General features: G+C 46.6%; 1 protein-coding gene across 24 annotated transcripts in view; it reads left to right on the forward strand.

Moving 5' to 3' along the window:
* The window catches only part of BCAS3 (BCAS3 microtubule associated cell migration factor), a 454932-nt gene that overhangs the window by 412514 nt on the left and 21421 nt on the right, over positions 1-20997 (forward strand). For 14 of the 24 annotated variants that reach the window (XM_088657501.1, XM_088657504.1, XM_035139557.3 and 11 more), the window contains one exon: positions 18767-18934. The exons of 5 other annotated variants lie outside the window; for them this stretch is intronic. In XM_088657501.1, coding sequence (XP_088513627.1) covers positions 18767-18934 — 168 coding nt within the window. Of the gene's footprint in view, positions 1-18766; positions 18984-20997 lie in introns of all 24 variants that reach the window. 5 more of the 24 variants (XM_088657510.1, XM_088657509.1, XM_060268430.2 and 2 more) reach the window with 1 other exon arrangement.

Consider the following 20997-nt stretch of genomic DNA (forward strand, 5'->3'; position numbering starts at 1 on the left):
TTGTTTTCTTTTTAATCTCACCCTACTGAATGTTTAGCACGTTCAGACCATAGAGGCGGGCCCTGCCTCAGCCTGGCTCTCCTGGAAGAGGGCCTGCTTGCAAAACTCACGGCTTCTCTAGTTTGCAAAGCAAACTTTTGCCTTGTACTATTTACCTTGGCAAATGCCCCACCAGATTGATGATCTGTAAAGTGGATTTGTTATTTGCCTGTTTGCTTTGGCAGTTCTTGAAAGCAAGTTCCCCACCCCCCCCTGATTACAGTCCCAGATGTCATTGCATACATTACCCTTCGCTCCAAGTTTCTCCTAAAGTTTTAATTTCCACTGCAAATACCATTAAGCTTTCCTTCTTTTTCCTTTTTTTCCCTGCACCTCTTTCTTGGTACTTCAGCTCCAAGAAGGCAGCCCTCCTCCATTCCCCATTTGATCACTACATTGTTAGCCCTCTCGGCTTCTTCTACTGTATCAAAACAAGCAGCCAGTTGGAGAAACTCAGCTATCCAAACAGGTTGGGTCCCATGTTCCTGGGTGTTTGACTAAAGCTGGCAACTTTTCTAAGAACAAGTCGCAAATGCAGATGAAGCCATCCATATGCCGTAGGGGACGGAAGAAAATGAAAATGCAGAATGGCACAACAGGCACTGAATCCTGCTTCCTAACCATATTGGTACTCATTTTAACTATGAAGTTCCTAGATATAGCTGCTGAAAGCTCAGAATGCAGGGCTTGTGTATGCATGGGTGCTAAATGGGATTTTCAATGGTTGGTAATATCAGTGGCAAAAACTGCAGAATAATTTAAGGATAAGAATAAGCATATTTTCAAAAGGTATGTAGGCCTCTGGATTCTTCTTACTCTCTCTTTGGTACAGAATTTGGGTCACCCGGCTCCTGTACTATCGATTGCCATTTACTTTGGGCTGCTTCTTATTCATTTGGTTGTTTCAATGTGTGTTTAAAAGCGCTTGATGTTCTCACAGAGTAAACACCTGTTTGGAAAAACATTGGAACCTACTTCATATCAGGCTTAACTGTGATCTTCAGACTGTCAAGAGAGAGGTCTGCTCCATCATCTGCCCTCTGATCCATTCAATCTTATTAGGCCAAGGATTTTCACTTTACACGAAAAGCATAGGCTCTACCACAGACTGGTGGCATTTGGGAGGCCACTGTTTGGTGCTGGACCAACAGGGAGGGCCCTGGACCAGACAGGGTGCTGAGACTAGATAGGCCTCTGGTCTGATCCATCTGGGCTCTCCTTACGCTCTTATACTGGGGCATTCACGCTTTATAATAATATATAATAATGATTTATTATTTATACCCCGCTCATCTGGCTGAGCTTCCCCAGCCACTCTGTGCAGCTTCCAACAAAATATTAAAATACAGTAATCCATCAAACATTAAAAGCTTCCCTAAACAGGGCTGCCTTCAGATGTCTTCTAAAAATCTGGTAGTTGTTGTTGTCTTTGACATCTGGTGGGATGACATTCCACAGGGCGGGTGCCACCACCGAGAAGGCCCTCTGCGTGGTTCCCTGTAACTTGGCTTCTCACAGTGAGGGAACCACCAGAAGGCCCTTGGAGCTGGACCTCAGTGTCTGGGTAAAATGATGGGGGTGGAGACGCTCCTTCAGATATACTGGGCCGAGGCCGTTTAGGGCTTTAAAGGTCAGCTTTGAATTGTGCTAGGAAGCGTACTGGGAGCCAATGTAGGTCTTTCCATCAATGGCCTCCTGAGTTGGGATCCAGCAGTTCCTGGTTTGAGCAGCACAGCAGTTCCTCACACATGTCAGCTGCAGTGTCATTGCAATGTATCTTAATCCACACACCACTCTCCTCCCAGCTTGAACAGAGAGTGTAGGATATAGCACCGTAGTTTAGTGGTAGAGATCCGCTTTGCATGTAAAAGGTCCCAGGTTCAGTCCTTGGCCTCTCCAGGTAGGGCTGGGGGAATCGCCAGCCCGAAACCCTTCCCATTGGGGCATCTGGTTGGCCAGCTATGAGAACAGGATGCCGCACTAGAAGAGCCATCTAGTCTCATGGCCTGATATTCTCAAGGCATATACCTCTTTAAAGCATCAGGAACTGCAAAATGCGGATCTAGTGGAGCAGGCATGCCTATTTCCACGAGTAACAATATAGCCCATAGCCCAGGAGCAAAAAAAAAGAAGAAGGTGGATTTTTGACCAGCACTGAAAACTCGCCAGGATCACCTTATTTTGGATCTGAAACTATGCAAGCTCACCTCTCTCGAGACCATTTACAGAATCCCTTTCTGGTCCACAAGAAGTAGCGCTTACCAACCTGTCTGCTGTGTAAACGTCTCACCAAGGACGCCATCGTTAATGCCCTTGTCTCCCCATCAGTGTCCGGATAATGCTTCTTGAGACACTCTCCTGTCTCCATCCATTGTCCTACCAGACGCCAAGCTGTGTGTGCAGGAGGATTAAGGGCAAAGAGTGCTACCTGTGTTTGTCTTTATCTCTGTGGCGGTGTCTCCAGACCACAGTTTCTCTCATAAATGAGCAACGGCAAGGCCCCAAAGCGCTTAGCTTTGACTCTTTGGTGTTTACCCAATTCCCACCCCCCCACCCCGAGTCTTTGGTTGAAGTGCCATGGGGGGGGCAGGCAAAATGGAAGAGGACACAACTCCAAATAGTTTCAATTTTCAGCAGAGGGGTAGCTTGGAGGAGGGTGGGCTTTGTGTGTATGTTTGTGTGTGTGTTTAGTAGAGAGGGAGTCTCGAGGATTTTGTTTTTGAGCAGCCCATCCAATTTGTACTTCCCAGCCCACTACCTAATATGCGAATGAGAAAGCAGGGTAAGTTTTCAGTTTTCACATCTCTTCTAAATTTTCAGTATGGTTCTCGGCTCAAATAACATAACAGAAAGCCTATTTTAGGTTAAGATGTGTACAAAAATTAGCATTGTAGAATGAAATGCACACAGAAATGTATGTGTCATAATGACATGTATGCAAACACACACACACACACACACACACACACACACACACACACACACACACAATTGCAGACTGAAGTGGAAATGGAATGGGACAGACTTAAAAATTAAGGCATGCAAAACCAACACCAAGAAGAAAATAGACTGATTTCAGCTGGAGTAGGGATGGGCAAATCTGTCCCTTTCAGTTTCTCACCGTTTCTCATTTTTCCAATCTTAAGATCAGTTCTCATTTCTATATCAGCTTGCAATAACAATAATAAACCTTCCTCGTCAGCATTTTAGTGCAAATTTCTCACAGTATAGACATTTTTGATGCTATTTTGCCAAATGTACACATTTTCCCAAAGCAATTTCTCCTATATAGAGGTGTTCGTTATTTTCACTAATATATGCATTCTTATGCACCCTTTCCCCCCAGTGTGTGCATTTTTATACACATTACATGGCTGGATTCCTTGTAATATTTGGAGAAGTGCAGATTTAGAAGGACGTGTCCTGGTTCACGATTGTTTCAGAAAGTGCAAATTAGATAAACTCACCTTTAGATGCGAACTGAATTGCATTTCTTCCCCATCCCCAGCTTGGAATGGTTGGGGCTTTCTTTGTGGCGAAAGAGCAATACTTTGTGCTTGGAAATGTTTTAAGTTGAAGAAGCAAACTCATTTTCCTCCCAGTGAGTTTACTTTTGGTGGAAGAAAGAAAAGGACTTCTTTGCAGTGATTCTGGCAAAAGGCCCAAGAAGCCTCCAACTCTTTGCTATATAGTAAGCAAAATGAGCTGATTAAAAACTCATTACTCTGTTGAATAGTTTTCTTAACTGTGTAAAGCAACTGAGGGAGACAGATAGATAAATAGATGGATTCTATGTCAATTGTTTGGGGATGGTGGGGGGGTTGGATGAGCTGATCTTTTATTTTTTTTATTTTTTTTTTTAAAAAATCACTTCCTCTTCTATTGTGTTTGAAGTATCTTTGCACTGACCTGTCAGGGTTGGATTCATCCATATGGAAGTGTTTCTTCAAGTTTTTTAATCATTTAAAGGGGGGGAATGCCGATCCGATTTGCAGATGTCTCTGGTTTTGTTCACAGACAGCAAGCCCGACTTGCTGCAGGTTTCTGCAGAAATGAGTCAGGGTAAAAATTAATGAGCATGCGTGGCGCAAAGACCGCATTCCGAAGGTTGAGCTTTTAACTGCCCTGGGGGAAAGCCCCACCACCCCAAGCCCAAGACCGGGCACTGAATTCAGCTTCCTGGGGATATAGACACACACACACACACACACACACACAGAGAGAGAGAGAGAGAGAGAGAGAGAGAGAGAGAGAGAGAGAGAGAGAGAGATTCTAGACCTTATGACTGCACATTTTTCTCCTTCCTCCCCCCCCAATCCCCAATTGCACCCATAGACTCAGTTGTATTGTGTGTTTGGGATAGGATGCCCACAGACAGCAGTTCCTCCACTTTGCAGATGTGCCTACAGGCTCAAAGAGGTTGGACGACGTCCCACCTGATCCTGTACTTCTCTTCTCCTTAATCACATCTTTAAGCCTCCATAGTCCGTCAGCCTTTAAAACCAAAAAAGGATCTTACTCTGCTTATTTTTATCTCTAGTTCTGCTAACACGGCAAAAGGTCCCCGCTAGGGTTAGTTAAAACAGTGAAATAAAATTTGAATATCTACCCACACCCTATTATACACACAGAGAGAGAGAGAGAGAGAATGGTATTTTAGCAGTTTATATAAACTTCCAGTGAGCCATACTGACCTCAGCCCTCTCCTACTCACTTACAATGACTCTACCCATTCCTCCTGCCTTCTGTACCAGGAATTTCATCACAGACCCCTCCCCGCATAGATCCCCTGCTTCTTTAAGCGATTCGGTCTTTTCTCCCTCACTGCCCTATATGCCAAGAATTTTGTCCCAGATACCCATAAACCTCGTGCCTTCTTAAGTGACTCTGGCCCTTCTCCCTTTCTGCCTGCCATTCCAGGAACTTGGACTCAGATGCCCATAGTTCCCCTGCTCCCTTAAACAGCTTTTTCTTTTTCCCTCGCTGCCCTCAATGCCAGGAACTCCTCCCAAAAGAGTTGCTTTAACTTTCCCCTTTGAACAGAGCTGGGGATGCCTCTTCTAAAATGATGCTTGCTGCAACAATATTTCATCTTTAACAAAAACAAAAGTAAAATACGCTTTTTCTCGTATGCAGAGCTATTTTTCTAGAAAAGGAGGTGCTGAAACTCACCATGAATGGCTCTTGCCTGAGGAGTTCCAGTGAGTTCTGGCTGAAAAAACCCTTTGCTCGTATGTACCTGTGCCGACCCTCCAAGTGTCCCTATTTTCCAGAGTCAGTTTCCGATTTCAAGAAGCCATCCTGGTTTCTAATTTGATCCTGGAACATCCCGCTTTTCCTTAGGACATCCCTATTTCAATGGATAAATGTTGGAGGGTATGGAGTTATGCAACCTCTGAGCCAAGGAGATAAGTAACTATACAACTTTAGAAGACATTTCAAGGCATAGGGAAGCTTTTAAATGTTTGCTGTTTTATATGTTTTTATATACTTTGGAAGCAATTGGGAGATCAGGTTTGGGCTGGCATCAGCAGGCGTTGTTCTCAAGGACCACCTCTTGCTGACACAGCTGCCCCAAGCCCCCTCCAGGTGCCAGGAAGCCACCACTGCAATTGCCCAGAATGCATTGTGGAGAAGCACAGTGGAGGCTGGCTGGCTGGCACCCTTCAAGAGAGCACCGCCGCTGCCATCACTGCTGAACCATAGCTCAGTAGCAGAACATGTGCTTTGTGTGCAGAAGCTCCCTGGTTCAATCCCTAGCATCTTGATGCAAGACGATGGGGAGAAACTCCCTACCTGAGAGCTGCTGCTAGTCAGTGTAGACAATACTCATCCACACTTATGCCTAGAAAGCATAGGACTGAGCAGTTTTGCCTTTGCTCCATCACTTCCGCCCGAAAAAACCTGCTCTTTAGTGCTGAATCAGAGCAAACGTCATTCCGGAGAAAACCCAGTTGATGTTCAGCGGTAACCTGTGAGTTTTCCAGGGGGGAGTGTGGGTTGCCCCTGACATAGATAGACCAATGGTCTGACTTGGCATAAGGCAGCTTCCCATTCATCCAAAGAATACTTGTGTAAGAAAGTTTAAAGAAACACATGCTCCATAGTCGTCGTCTTCTTCTTCTTCTTCTTCTTCTTCTTCTTCTTCTTCTTCTTCTTCTTCTTCTTCTTCTTCTTCTTCTTCTTCTTCTTCTTCTTCATGCCTATGAGAAGCTCCCTTTCCACCTCCTCCTTTGCGTTTGCTGCCGATCTCCCAATTTCCCCAGCGCACGCAAGAACCAGGCTCACAGAAGGGTAAACTCTCCTGCCCTTTTGAGTCCGGTCTCTCCCGCAGATGAGAATGGGATGAGTTAAGTGACTGAAAGCCCGAGGCCAGGACGTGCCGCCTGCAATCATTTTTTCACTCCATCATCTCACCTTGCGATGCCACGCTGCCTTATACAGCCACCAGATGGCTGATGAATAATATAAGTGACAAGGGCAAACCCTCTCAAATGCATTCAGAGGAGAAACTTCGAGATGCCGAGGAGCTGGCTAGTCCTTTGGCTCAAGACCAGCTGGGGTTTGTTTATGCCCTTTGACTGAATCCAGCAAGCGGGCTGCGCCATTGCCTCAATTAGGCCAAAGTCTATAGGAAAAGAAGGCTCTCCGTGAACTAGAGGGATATCCTGGCCTTGTTTTGTTCCGTCTGTGTCGCCTCGAGTGCCTGCATCGTCTGTGGCATCCTGAACTCCCTTGTCTAATGAACGCTTTAGAACACATTTCCTCCCTGCTTCCTTTTGGCCTGCAAAGCTCTGTGCAAGCGTTGAAGTACGTCTGGCTTGAGAGAGGGAGAGTGTCTCTCCCCCCAAGCTATCGGAATGCATCCGCACTAAACAAAACTGCTTTTTGCAGGGTATGTAATTAACCTGTGGAATTCATTGCCACAGGATGCGAGCATAAGCAGTTGTTGTTTTCAAGTGTTTTAGATGCAGGAGCAGTTTTCAAAGTTCCTCAAGGATTTTTCAGGTCAGTGTATCTGCCAAGGTATTCTCTGTGTTTGGCCTGACCATTTTAGGATTAGTGTTGTTGCCAAAATCAATAATTAACAAGATCCAAATGTGTCTGGCTAACAATGCTTGACTCCGTTTACAAAGCAAGTTCTATTTATCCTCCGACAGGTCAGATTACAATTTCAGACTATGCCCTCCCCTCTCTGGTGCCTTGAAAGCTTTAACATTCTGGTGACCTGATTCCTTGGTATGGACATCAGTGACATCAGATTCCCTGGAAAATTCATCCCCCAGGGACTCCTTGAACCTGTAAGCAAAGATATGGGGTACAGCCCAGACCCATGTGCTCTCATTGGGGGTTGAACACATGCAATGTCTCCCCCCCCCCAAAAAAAATAGCTGTGCATTTCAGGGGGGAATATGGGTTGTGTTGGGCAAACTGTCCTTCCTTGCTTATTCCACCATTAGCACCCTTTCCATGGATGAATCTCCAGCATTTTCTGGGTGCAGAGTGAAAACCACTGAAATAGATCAATGACTATCCACAGTCAGGGGTAGTAAATACTTCTGAATACCAGTTGCTGGGAACCACAGGAGGGTCCTGCTTGCTGGTTTCCCACAGGCATCTGGGCAGCTGCTGTGAGAAAAGATCCCAGACTTAATGGGTCGTTGGCCTGCTCCAGCAGCCAAGCTGTTCTTATGTCCTTCTTTACCATGCAATGCAATAGGAATGGAGATTCTCTTGTCTTGAAATCAACCCACTGGTCTTGCTCCAATGCTGAACTGGGATCTTGTCTCCAATTCTAACAGTGCTCATTTTTCCTTCCACTCTTGTCTGAGATTTCTGATTTCCTTGCCTTATTCTTAGGCAGCTGCAGGGTTATGTTGGTTACATCTCTCTCAAAGCTAGCCTAAGCCCTACAGTCGGACTGGGGCCTGCTCTATAGCCTGGGACAATTTTGACACAGGAATGTCATCATTTCCCCACCTGTATCTATCCCTGCTCCCTGACTGTGCGCAAAATCTGCCCATGTTAGCCATCCATAGGTCAGCTGGCTCAGTCACATGATTCTCCTGAAGGTCATATTACCTCCTGTTGACCAGCTCCCAATATGACTGCATCGTAGCACCTCATATTTACCCGTGTTATCTTCTTTCTGCAAGTGAAACTCCTTTTTTTGCAGTTTAGGCGTGTGTGTTTTTTCTGGGAACCCCCGATGTTTCGTGAACTCAACAGAAGCGCAACTGAAATGTTAAACTCCTTGGCTGAAGGCTCCACCACTTACTCTCAAGAATTATTCAAACCCATCCGTGGGTCTCAGAGTGTAATCAAAAACATTAGTTGCTCCAAACAAACAAGCCCCACATCAAGGATGAAATGTCGGATTGCCTCCCCACCCCACCCCACCCCCCGCTTCTCTTTTACTTGTGGCTAAATCGGATTCCTTTCTAAAAGCATAATGCATCCTTTTGTATACAATCATCTGTGCGCATGCAACACACCACAGGGGTTGATAATGTCCCCGATAAACCCGGCTGTTTTCTTAAGCGAAGCGAAGCTGTGTGTTTTTTCAATTGCTTCTGACAAAAATCAGCATTTCCTGATTCTTAGTGGTGTGATGTTGGTAAGATACAACTTATGCGTCCCAGACTTTTCGGTGAGGTCAGAAATTACTTGTTATAAAAACCAGGGCTCAAATGCTCAGGCTTCAGTTCAGATCACAGTTATTCAGTTACATATACAGATTGGTTGTGCTTGTGACATCTGTATCCCACCCTGCTTCTGGGTTGCTGGGGGAGAGAAGTGTTTTTAGCATCGCGACAACCCTGTGAGGTAGAGTAGGTTGAGAAACAGTGGCTGCTAAGGATTCGTCTGCTTTGTTAGGGGTGTGGAACTTTCAGCTGCATGCATGCGGCCCTTCGTGAAAGTGGACCCCAGAAAGAGGAAAAGAGGGCAGGAGTGGGGAGCTGAAATGGATGGAGAGAAGGGAAGACAAGGGAGGGAAGGCTTCTGTATGCAGTCAGTTCAGAGCTCTGGCAGCCTGCTAGGTAGGGAAGAAGAGAAAGGGGAAAGGTTTCAAGGAGAAAGGGGTGCAGAAAGAGTAGGGGGAGCAGAGAGAGAGAGAGAAGTTTGATTCAGTTCACAAACCTAATTCACACTTTCCAAAACAATCCATGAACCAAAACTCTGCCTACCAAAAATGTGTATATATGGAAAATTCACACTCAAACACTGGTGAGTTTTCATGAGGATCTTTTTTGCAGGGTCAAGGGGAATTGTCAACTTATATGGAAATGTGGGAAACTGAATGTAGGATTGGACCACTGAGAAACTGAGAGAAGCCAGAATTGACGAATTCACCTGTCCCTACTGGCCGCTGCTGATCTTCCTGTGAAATCTGCTGCCACAGGAGAATTCCCAGTGTGTTTCAGGAGAGCTGGGCAAGACAGATGTGGATTCATGGGTAGACCTCCTCATGGTTTGCAGTAATTCAGCAAGCATTTCTGGCTCCCCAAAGTTTGACGATAGAAAGCAACATTGCTAGAAAAAGAAATTCTCTCTGCAGCTGGTGTGGTAGCAGTTACTGATCTCTCTGTTTCCTTGTTAAAAATATTAGTAGTGAATTTTAAAAGCTGTTAAAAAAAGCAATGGTAGGAGACTGCCTGGTCTATAGTCACTCTTATGTCGATTTGCATCCCACTGTGTGGTTCAAAGGGTGCGTAGGTAACTGGCTCCACCCACCCTCAAGCCATCATTTTGCAAACAGATCTGATTGCTGGGCATTGGGGTTTTAATAAAATAAAAAGAATGTAACACCTCAACCCTCACTCTTGGGATTATACTCCCTATACCCTCCAACATTTCTCCGATAAAAATAGGGACGTCCTATTCCATAAAACAGTAATTATAATAATTTTATTATTTATACCCTGTCCATTTGACTGGGTTGCCCCAGCTACTCTTGGCAGCTTCCAACATATCTAAAAACATAAACATTAAAAAAAAACCCTTCCCTATACAGGGCTGCCTTCAGATGTCTTCTAAAGATTGTATAGTTATTTATCTCCTTGGCTCAGGGGTCACATAACTCCATACCCTCCAACACTTCTCTGATGGAAAGTGGGACATTCCAGGATCAAGTCAGAAACCAAGATGGCGTCTGTAAATCTGGGACTGTTCCCTGGAAAGTAGACGCACTTGAAAGGTCGGCCCTCCTTCTCCCAGATGATGACTCTAAAACTTCAGGCCCAACCCACAGCTGGTCAGGCAGAGGTGCTGGCAGTGGCGTAGCAAGGGGGGGCGATGGAGGCGGGTCGCCCCGGGTGCCACCCTGGAGGGGGGTGACACTCGGCACACACACACCCCACTGGGAAACTTTTTTTCCTGTTGCATGAGATTTTTCAACTGTTCTTATATGTTCTTTCAATGCTAATTTCATATAAAGTCAGTTTTGTTCTGTAAGCTCTAGGGTTTTTTTTGCAATTCATGTTTTTCACTTTTCACCAGAGCCGTGGGGGGGGGTTGATTAAAAAAAATCTGCACTGGGTACCACCTGGGCTTGCTACGCCTCTGGGTGCTGGTGCTGGGATCTGAAAAGGTAGTAGATCAGAATCTGCTGAGCTCATCTCTGATTCCACATGTCATGGCTTCATTCTGCTGTGGCTCCACCCTGGGCTTCTGGGTTCTTCTCTAGTGTTCCAGAGATGACCACCTTAGCCATATTAGAAATCTGTAGCTGGCAATCCTATCAGCAGCTGGGAGCAGCCACTGAAACAAAGGCAGCTTTTCAACCAATGGTGCATTCTTTTGTTATAGTTTTCTCTCTCTCTCTCTCTCTCTCTCTCTCTATATATATATATATATATGTATATATCTTCTATTACCTTTGCCCAGACCAGACTAGAGCAGTCTTTTTTGTCTGGGCCTCCTTGGCTGAGGCTTTCAGTGAGGTGGGCTGGGCCTTGTGCTGAGGAAGTGCAGATCCTCCAGAAAGGAGAATAAAAGGTCAGGAATAATCCAAAAGGACAAGCTGTGCAGATCTGTGTGTATATTGGGTTTCACATATGAAACCCAGTCGTGATAAAGCTGATGGCTTTGGAAACATCTACTTTGATTAATGAAAACATCGTCCGCGTCGACTGCGGGTTTCATACTTCAAAAGATCGGCCAGGATTAAGGAAACGTCGGAGGGGTGGGGGAGGAGGCGGGAGAGTTGATTATTCATATCACATCCCAGGAAACTATTTTGTAAAAAAAAAAAAAAAAGTGCAAAAAAGGGAGGATTTCCAGAACAGAGGAAAGAAAAATGACAAGTATTTTCCCGTTTGAAAGCTACAAATAAATTAGGCAATCAAGAGAGCCATTAACACAGAGCAGGCGGTGGTTGTAAAGGGGGAAGTTTGCAGATGTCTGAGCAAGGGTGTGGGTTGGTTCCCCCTCCCCTTTTTGTATCTAATACTTTTGCTTCATTCATTCTAGAGCCCCCACTTCTGTAAAGGAGTTGGAATTGTTGGGTGGGTTTCAGTGTATCCAGTGCTTTTGGGGGGGGGTGTTACGCAGGGGTAAAGGTCAAGGGATCCCTGACCATTGGGTCCAGTCGTGACCAACTCGGGGGTTGGGGCGTTCATCTCGCTTTATTGGCCGAGGGAGCCGGCGTACAGCTTCCAGGTCATGTGGCTAGCATGACTAAATCGCTTCTGGCAAACCAGAGCAGTGCACGGAAATGCCGTTTACCTTCCCGCTGGAGCGGTACCTATTTATCTACTTGCACTTTGACGTGCTTTCGAACTGCTAGGTTGGCAGGAGCAGGGACCGTGCAACGGGAGCTCACCCCGTCACGGGGATTTGAACTGCCGACCTTCTGATCGGCAAGCCCTAGGCTCTGTGGTTTAACCCACAGCGCCACCCACGTCCCGTTAAACATTTTGCATACCCTTAAACATTTTGTCCATTTACTATATTTTCCCCGAAAATGAGAGTTCTCCTAAACATTTTTTTAGAAAAAAAGCACTGAATGTAGCTATTAAATCGACCCATTCTTTAAATTGAAATCCATTCCTTATAGAGGATGCTCCAAGATAAAATACAGAGCTCTCTCTCTCTCTCTGTATTAAAGTTACCCACCTGCAGTGAGCACCTGGCTTGAGCAGGCACACACAGGCCACCGAGTCATAGCTTTCCGCATAATCCTGAGAACAATTGCCTTTCTCTTTCAATCCTAGTCATTATTTCTAAACTTGCATCTATGCATACAAATGAGCATGTGCAAAGCTTCCTTGCAAGTCTTTGTCCTCTTTTGCCCCTTTCTTTGGTGATGCCCAAGTGGCCACAAAGGAAGAGACCAGCAGCTGGATCAGGCCAGTGGCCCATCGAATCCAACATCCCCATGTCAACCATGTCCAACCCAAAGTCCATGCGAGCAGGATCTGAGTGCAAGAGCAACTCCCCCCACCTGTGACCCCCCCAACAACTGGCATTCAGAGGCTGGTACTACCCCCTTCCCGAAACCCCAGAGAGCCACTTGTCAGTCAGTGTTAGACCATTCTTAGCTAGATGGCACAGTCGTCTGACTCAGGACAAGGCAACTGCCTTTGTGTTCCTCATGGTCTGAGCTGGTGTAAGGCACCTTGCTATGTTCCTCTACTCATCCACAGTCTTAGCCAACAACTATGGACGTGTAACACTGTCCATAGTTGTCCACTGCTCTTCCCTCTGCTTGCTCTGTCACAGTGTTACACAGCAATTAGCGCTCTCTTGGCATACAGGACCAGCGAGCATCTTGCTATTTATAGATCGGCTCCAAGCAATCCCGCAAAGTGAGCACCCTAGCCAGGGAAAGAAAAAAAGCTGACAGTTATATAGACTTAACTCCTGTGGTAGATATTTCTGCCACTGTTTTCCAAAGCTTATCTTTTGCACTTTAAGCCTTGATTTATTAAAAACATACAAAGGGGTGAATTGTTCCTGAGGGTTGTCACATATCGTAGATAAATTAGAAAGAAACTATGTAGGCCCTCGTGAGTTTGTTAGTCTTTAAAAGGTGCTGCAAGACCCTTTGTTATTTTTTCCCCGAAGCAGACTGACACAGCTGGCCTTCTGGAAGGATATGAGCCATGTGATGGAGAGAATGAAGCTGGCTCAGTGCAGGGCAAACTGCTCCATTGGCCCTGGGCCTCGTTCTCAGGGAATAGGCTGCCATGGTGCCATCAGTATGCCCACTTCTCTGCTCTAGGTGTGGAGAGGTGATGGAAAGGAAGACGGCGGTGCTTTCTGGTGACAGCTACATGCTTCTTTCATCTCTATATTTTCTCTCCTCACAATAAACTAGGATCCCCGTTTCCATTTTTGGAAAACAACAACAACAACAACCGAAGTTTCTAGTCCCTGTGGCTGAGAAAGAAGGCTTTAAGAGATGTGCCCAGGCCCAGGGACCAAATGTGGCTCTTCTGTCCTCCCTCCAACCCTTTGAACTTTTCCCCAGGTCACATTCCCTCCCCCAAGCTTGCCCCTGCCTTATACCTTCCTCGAGTGTTTATGGGTGACTAGAATGTGTCCTTAAACTCTAAGCATGCTTCAGAGAAGGGTGTGTGAGAGTATGGCCGTAAAAACCAGCCTACTATGCAAAGCGTACAGTTTGTGTTAATTGCTCCGCCCACTTTTTCCTCTGGCCCCGCCCACCACTGGCATGTGGCTCCCAGAATGCTGCTCAGATGGGAATGTGGCCCCCGATTGGCAAACAGTTTCAAACACGTGCTTTTAATGCATGTGGGCAATGCCTGGTGAAGTTTCAGAAGCCTTCTTTCCTCAGAGTAAATGCAGGCCTGAAAATCTCAGCTTCCATTTTTTTTAAAAAAAGGAAAGGGAACTCTATGTTTCTAGGCCTTGTGGCTGACAAAGAAGGTTTAACTCTTGTGTGGATGGTGCCCAAAGTCTCAAAAGTTATGAGAAGATTGGGAAGGGGGGCGTCATTGAGTAGGATTTCCAAAGACCCAGAAGCCCCGGTCTATTGCCCACTGCATACATAGCACTTTATCCTCCTCCCCACCCTGGCTGACGAATGAAACCAGAATAAACTATGCAGAACAGCAAGAGTAGCAGACTAAGCTATGCAAGATGAAGCCAGTGTTGTAGGCATTGCAACACTTGGGTTACTGTTGATGCCGAATTTAGAGGTGACAGTCTGTGCATAGCCCTAATGGGAGGATGCTCAGAGTTCTGCCGTCTGCTTCACACGGCATGTGTCACTCCTAGCTGGGCTTGGTAACTTGGTGTCAGGAATGATGAAAGATTAAACCAGGTAGGGATTAATGGCTGTCTGGAGACCGGGTGAAGCTGATCACCTTAATCCATAAAGCAATTCCAACGCCAGGGAATGCCAAGGCAAAAGGTTGTCAGAGTCCAGTGAAACCAGTAAGTGGGGGGGGTGGGGGGGTTAGGGCTGCACCACTCGTTGGGCTGGATGTAAGTAGATAGGCAGGCAGGCGGGAGCTGGATGAGGCCAGACGGAGATGGGGGGGCAGTGCTCCACTTCCCCTAATGGAGCAGCCTCCACTGATGGACGTTTTCCTATGTCAGTGAAATACAGTTTAGGCTTAAATAATGAAAAAGTGGTTATTAGTGTTCATGCTTACTCATCTTTGTGCCTGTGCAGTAGAGCCAAGGTGCATCAGAAAGGGGGTATGGAAGAAGGCTGAGAATACTAATACTGTAGAAATAATTTTTGATAGCATTCCCCAGTTCTCCCCCTAAAAAAAAACCAAATGATTACGGTATATCCCGTGCGAGTCAGGCTCCAAGTCAACAAATTGAAATTCACGGGCAAGACCAACTTAGGCTTTACTCCAAGTAGAGTTTAGTTGGCTACAACCCCAAACTTGTATCCATCCAGGACTTGTATCAGAAAACGGGGGCTCTCCCTGGCGAATGGGGATTATTGGCCCACGTGTGATCCTAGCTTAATGGTGTTGGCGTGAGATTTACTACCAGACACATAGGTGGAATGCCATTGCGGGGTGAAAAGGGAGGAGAAGATCAAAACGGAGCGTCCTGAGCAGAGGTTTTTGGCACCGTTAATCCCTGAAAGCAGCATTCTACATTAATGCTCACACCTCACAAGTTGCCCGCTAAGAGCTCTTGGCAGGTCTCGGGGCTTGATTGGGGAGGCAACGCTACTCTTGTCTCCTCGGCTCTCACTCAAGCATCTATGGAACTAGAGTCAGACTCTCTCTCTCTTCCTCTGAAGTTTTTTTATTTATTTGGGTGCCTGCACAGCCGCCTTGGCAGAGCATCAAAAGCAATTGCCACTGTTATTCATAGGCCTGCTTAAAAGGAGGACCAGGGTGTTTGGGTTTCCCACTTTCTGAAATGTGATAAAAAGTCTTGATCTCCCATCGTTTTCTACCAAAAAAGGGGAGGGTGAAGCTTTGGGAGCCTGAAGAAAAAGACAACTGATGAGGCATTTGAGAACATTCTTCAGGTCCCCCAAAGTGCTGACACAGGAAAGAAGGCAAAGACTAGGGGTGCTTCCAGATCCAGCTGGGGTTCAACTACACAGCGGCAAATTCAAGTTGCACAATTAAATTGGATTTGGTGCACTTATTATTATTTTTAACCACTCCCTGCCATCACCACCACCCCAAAAAAACAGCGAACTTTCTGCAATATAGAAAGTGACAGGAAGATGTACTGGGAAGTGAGGCAGAGCATTTGGCTTGACAGCACATGCTGTAACCAGTGAAAACGAATGCTCAATAAACAGCCAACATTTGTGGTGGGGAAAACAATTGGCCCAAGTTCACCCTGTGAACTTTGTGGCTGAGTGTGGATTTGCATCTAGATCCTATTTGGACACACCACCCACTGCACCACAGCAGCTCCACCAGTGGGGGCTGTTCCACCAGGGCAAACGAGGCACTGCCCCAGCAACCTCAGTGACCATTGCCCCCCCCCCCCGCACCCTCCCACCCAGCTTCCTGCCTTACTTGCAACTGGCCCCAGGGAAATGCCCTGGCTGTGACCTTCCTCCTCCTTGGTCTCAGCGTTGCCCCTTGGAACTCAACAGGGAAGAGTTGGCTCCGCCTTTCATTGGCTGTGGCTCTGCCTACCATTGGCCTCCGTGCCATCCAACCCACCAATCCCAACAGGCACCAGCCGCCAATGGACTGTACACCACAGATGAACTCAGGAAGCTGCCTTATATCAGGCCAGACTGCTTGTCCCTTTCCCTAAGAACTGTTCCCTCTGGCTGAGCGAGAGGTCGCTCTTTCCAACCCTTTGGGTACCTGATCCTTTTAATGGGAGGTGCCAGGGGTTGAGCCTGGCACCTCCTGTACCCAAAGCATTGTTCTCTCCTGCTGAGCTGTGGCATGAAGCTGAATCGAAAAGGATTTTGCAGAGCGAAAAGCCCATGTAAGCAATGATAGCAGCATATGAGTTCCAGGAAGTGACATCAAAATGGAAAGTGACGTTGACTAGATTTGGGGTTCCCCTTGCTGGCCTTAAAACACCAGACCCCCCCTACCCTTCGTATTTATTTATTTTCTCCAACCCATTAGCTTTTCATATTATCTCTCCTCTTTGCTGATGCATGGATTAGCTGGCCGGCCTGAGTGTTTACCACCGGTTATCACCCAGTACTTTGGACGTTATCAGAGGAAGGGACGCCTGCCGCAGGGCCTGGTCTCTCGCCCTTTCTATTACTACCTGTCAGAGGCCGGGAGTGAGCTGTGAAGCTGCCCAGTTGCCGCAGGAGTGCAGATAGTTTCTGACAGCTGATCAAAGGGAAGCACCAGAAGCCTGATAACCAGGGGATGTGTTTTGTGCACTTTCAACTTCGAGAGAAACGCTGGCATTTCCCTCCTTCCCTCCGCGCCCCCCACCCACCCACACCCGACCTCTGCAGGCTGGCAAAAGCCAGGCCCGCTAAACGCTCCATATTCAGTTACCTAATTGTTGAGTGAAATGGCATGCAGATCGAGCGTCAAAGCCCCCAGACAGTAATCTCATTCCAAGCGGGGGAATGATTTAAAGTAAGCCTTCGCGGCGGAGCTGCTATATAATAGACTCGAATAATTTTAATTTGTACTTTGAAGTGATCTGGGGGTCCACAATCTAATCTTTGCATTTAGTCAAACGTCATGTCCTATTTTTGAATTAGGAAACAACTGCAAGTTAAGGGAATTATTTTTAAGTTGCCTTTCTGGGGAGCGTAGAGGTTTTCGCTCCATCATCTTCGCTGCGTGTGCCCGTTTATCTCTCGGGTTCCTTTCACTTGTTCTTTTGGAATGGTGTCAGCACCCAATATTTCCAGGCTGCTGCTGATGCCCAGTCCCCTCAAGAGGGGTCACCGCTGATGCCAGCCCTCCCTGTGGCATGTAGCTGGGTCTGGAGCTGCCCACCATTTTGAATTTCCCACAACTCCCTGGAATGCCTGATAAATCATTGTTCCAGGGTATAATAGAACATCAAAATGGCCGTGTGTTCTCCAGTGAAGGGCACCATTGAATGCTCCAGAGTGAAGCTACATCATCAAGCACTCTGGGGCATGGTGGGAAATTTAAAAGGGTGGCTGCATGGGCACACTGATATAGATGGCTGCATTCCTTGCCGATGACCCCCTCAAGCCTGGATCAGGCCCTGGATGCTGATGATCGGTCTATTTGCTTGTTGTAGAAAGAATTTGGGAGTTCTGTTTTAAAAGAATGTGTAGTGCCTGGGTGATGCATGGGCTGGTCGTGCCCTGTGCGCCGGGTGTTAACATTTTCTGCGTGCTTAAAAAAATAAAATATCCATCCTGTTCCTTGTGAAAAAAAGACCTTGCCTTCTGGATATGAACTTGGATATGATTTTTAAAATTAAATGCCAATTGGTCCCCAGTAATTCACATCTTGAGGCCCTGATCCAGGTGCTGTTGCCCAATAAAGACCAGTGGGCACCTGCTAGAAACAGGGCCTTTTTGGAAGTGGCACCAACTTCACTGAGTGCCTTCCCAGGAGATGTCTGCCAGGCCCCAATACTATATTATTTCAGGCTGCAATTTTGTGTCCACTTATTTTGGAGTAAGCCTCACTGAATTCAATAGGACTTACTTCTGAGTAGACATATATTAGGGTTGTAGATGTTAGGCAAGTGGCCAAGTCTTGGTTCTCCCAGAAAGCTTTTGGTCAATATGTCTTAATCCTTTTGTGCCTTACCAGTATCTAACCGTTGAATCGTATAAGGCCAATTAAAACTAATGGACAGAAGTTAGTTGTGCTCATTAATTTATCTGGGCTGTATCCAATGTATGTTTTACTTGAGGTCAACCCATTGAAATTAATGGGTACACCAAACTTAGATCCATTAATTCAGTGTTTCCCAAGCTTGGGTCTCCAGCTGGTTTTGGACTTCAAATCCCACAATCCTTAGCTAGCAAGATCTGTGGTCAGGGATGATGGGAATTGTAGTCTGAAAACAGCTGGAGGCCCAAGCTTGGGAAACACTGCATTAATTTAAGTGGGTCTGCTCTGAGCAGGGCTAACATTGAATACATCCCATAATGTGATTCTTTTCCCTCTGATCTTTTGTTACATAATACTGCTGTGAAATGTAGTATATATAATACTGTATTGTTTTATATTTTCTCACCTTGGGTTTTCTTTTAGACATCTGCTGCTCTCCTGAAGTGAAGCTGCTATAAGCGAAATGGGGGGAAATAACATATAAACTAACTTTCATCCCGTCGTTTCTCCTGAAGGTGGCTTTGATCGGAGCATGACCCTCCTGGAAGTCTGCGGGAGTTGGCCCGAGAGCTTTGGCCTCCGCCACCTGTCTTCCATGGAACAAACTGACGAAGGCCTCCGGGAACGGCTGGCTGACGCCATGTCTGAGTCGCCCGGTCGGGACATAGTGGGATCTGGAACAGGTACAAAGAAGAGATGTGATCAGAGATCACATACGTCTCTCACCCAATGGTGATTTTCTTTAACTAACTTATAATGTTCATCCACCCCCCATTGCCTTGCTCCCTCCAGGACATCCCCACCCCCAAGCAGATGAGTAACATATTGGGGTAGCGCTTAGATATAGCTGAAGCATTTGCAGAGGGTGGGGGAGGTTGACAATCTAACACAAAAAACCAGGGCCCATCTGCACTATACATTTAAAGCAGTATCACACCACTTTAAACAATCAAGACTTACCTCAAAGAATCCCGGGAACTGTCATTTGTTAAGGGTGCTGAGAGTTGTGAGGAGGCCCCAATTCCCCTTGCAGAACTACAATTGCCAGAGTTCCCTAGGAAGAGGTTGATTGTTAAATGTTTCCGGAAGTTGAAAGTTCGGAGAGGGATGGATAAGTCTCCTAACAGTCTCAGCACCCTTAACAGGAGACTACAGCTCCTAGAATTCTTTGGGGTTGAAGCCATAACTGCTTGAACTGGTTATGATCCCACTTTAGATGTGTAGTGCAGATAGTGCCCTGGCAGTGGCAGAATTGTACCTTTCTAACAGAGGGAGGATAGAAGGTATTCAAACTATATAACAGGCCTCTTGGGCCATGTGGTTCTCCAGACCAAGGGAGGTTTCAGATGCTCTTCAAACATCCTGGCTTGGCTGTGCCCATCCCAGCTGCCTCTTGCTTCCCCCAGCACACTCTGGCCTGAAATTAGAGGTTAGAGAGGGGAAAGGCAACCAGTGGCCGTCCAGGTGTAGCTGGGCTGCAGCATCCATCATTTCTGACCCTAGGTCTTGCTGGCCGGGGCTGGTAGCATTAGAGTCCTATTGGATCAGGCCAATGGCCCAGCTAGTCCAGCATGCAATGGCCAACCAGATGCCCCAACAGGAAACGTGAGTGCAGCAACAGCAGTTATCCCCATTTGCAACCCCCAGTAACTGGCCCTGCCTCTGACAGTAGAGGTAGGTCAGACGGGAGTTGGGATCTGATAGCGATCTGGAAGGACACCCAAGTTACAGAAAGACGATGCAGAAGCTAACGGATCCCTTCATTGTGAGCCGCTGTGGTGTACATTACATTCCCAATATTGCTAACATTTCCAAAAGCGCCTCCGGATAGCCCCATTCCCAGAATTCCTTTGAGAAAATTGCTGGTGGTCTTTCTTCCCACCCCACCCAAATGGACTCTCCCTTCCCTTCTGAGTTCAAACTCTTTGGGGCCTCTGAACCCTCCCGATCACATGATGGCAGCCCACCTCCCTCCGGGGTTTGTGTCTGCCGTGGCGACATGAAAACAAAATGTTTGTGTCTCGGGACATTTGCAGATTTAGGGCTTGTGACAACCCACCTTAAAAATGTCCAGTCTCCACACACACACACACACACACTGCACCCCATTCCATGCCGCACTGGAACATGCCTCGCTTCCTCTCGCGTGGCATCTGCGCTGATCAACAGCTAATGTACAGATGAGGTTCTGGGTGTATAATTATCTGCCTTCGACAGAGTGCTGGCTCCCATAATCCAAATTAATCCATCTTCATCACAGTCCATTATTGTGATAAATTAAAGGGCCCATTAACATAAATGGAATGGCACTCCCAGGGATTAGGCTTCGGCTCGAGAGGCCGTTGGGAGGCTGGAATGCTTGCAAATTGCAGGCGCTGTTGGCGGCTGGGATTGGTGTTAAGCAAATTCCCTCTCTCCCCACAAGAAAGATCCCATTTGGACTGTGAGTAACAACTAAATATCAACACCAGCATTAGAACAGGGCCTGGCGGGAGTTTTTCAGAGGGGGAGAACGATTGCATTGTGTACCCTCTTGCTTGTGCCTCAGAGGAAGAAAACGGATCAGGTCAGAGTGTGTGTTCCAGGTGTCTGTGCCAAACAGTGTGGGGATATATAATATAGCACAGAATACGAAAACTGAAGAATCTTCCTGTTTGCTGTTCTAGAGAAGCCAAGCTTCTAGCCCTCTTTGTTCAAGGAAGTTTGAAGCAGTCCCCAAAGCACCATGTGTTAGGTCTGTTGCAAC

This window comes from Zootoca vivipara, chromosome 14, assembly GCF_965207765.1.
Source record: "Zootoca vivipara chromosome 14, rZooViv2.hap1.1, whole genome shotgun sequence".
Taxonomy (NCBI): Eukaryota; Metazoa; Chordata; class Lepidosauria; order Squamata; family Lacertidae; genus Zootoca; species Zootoca vivipara.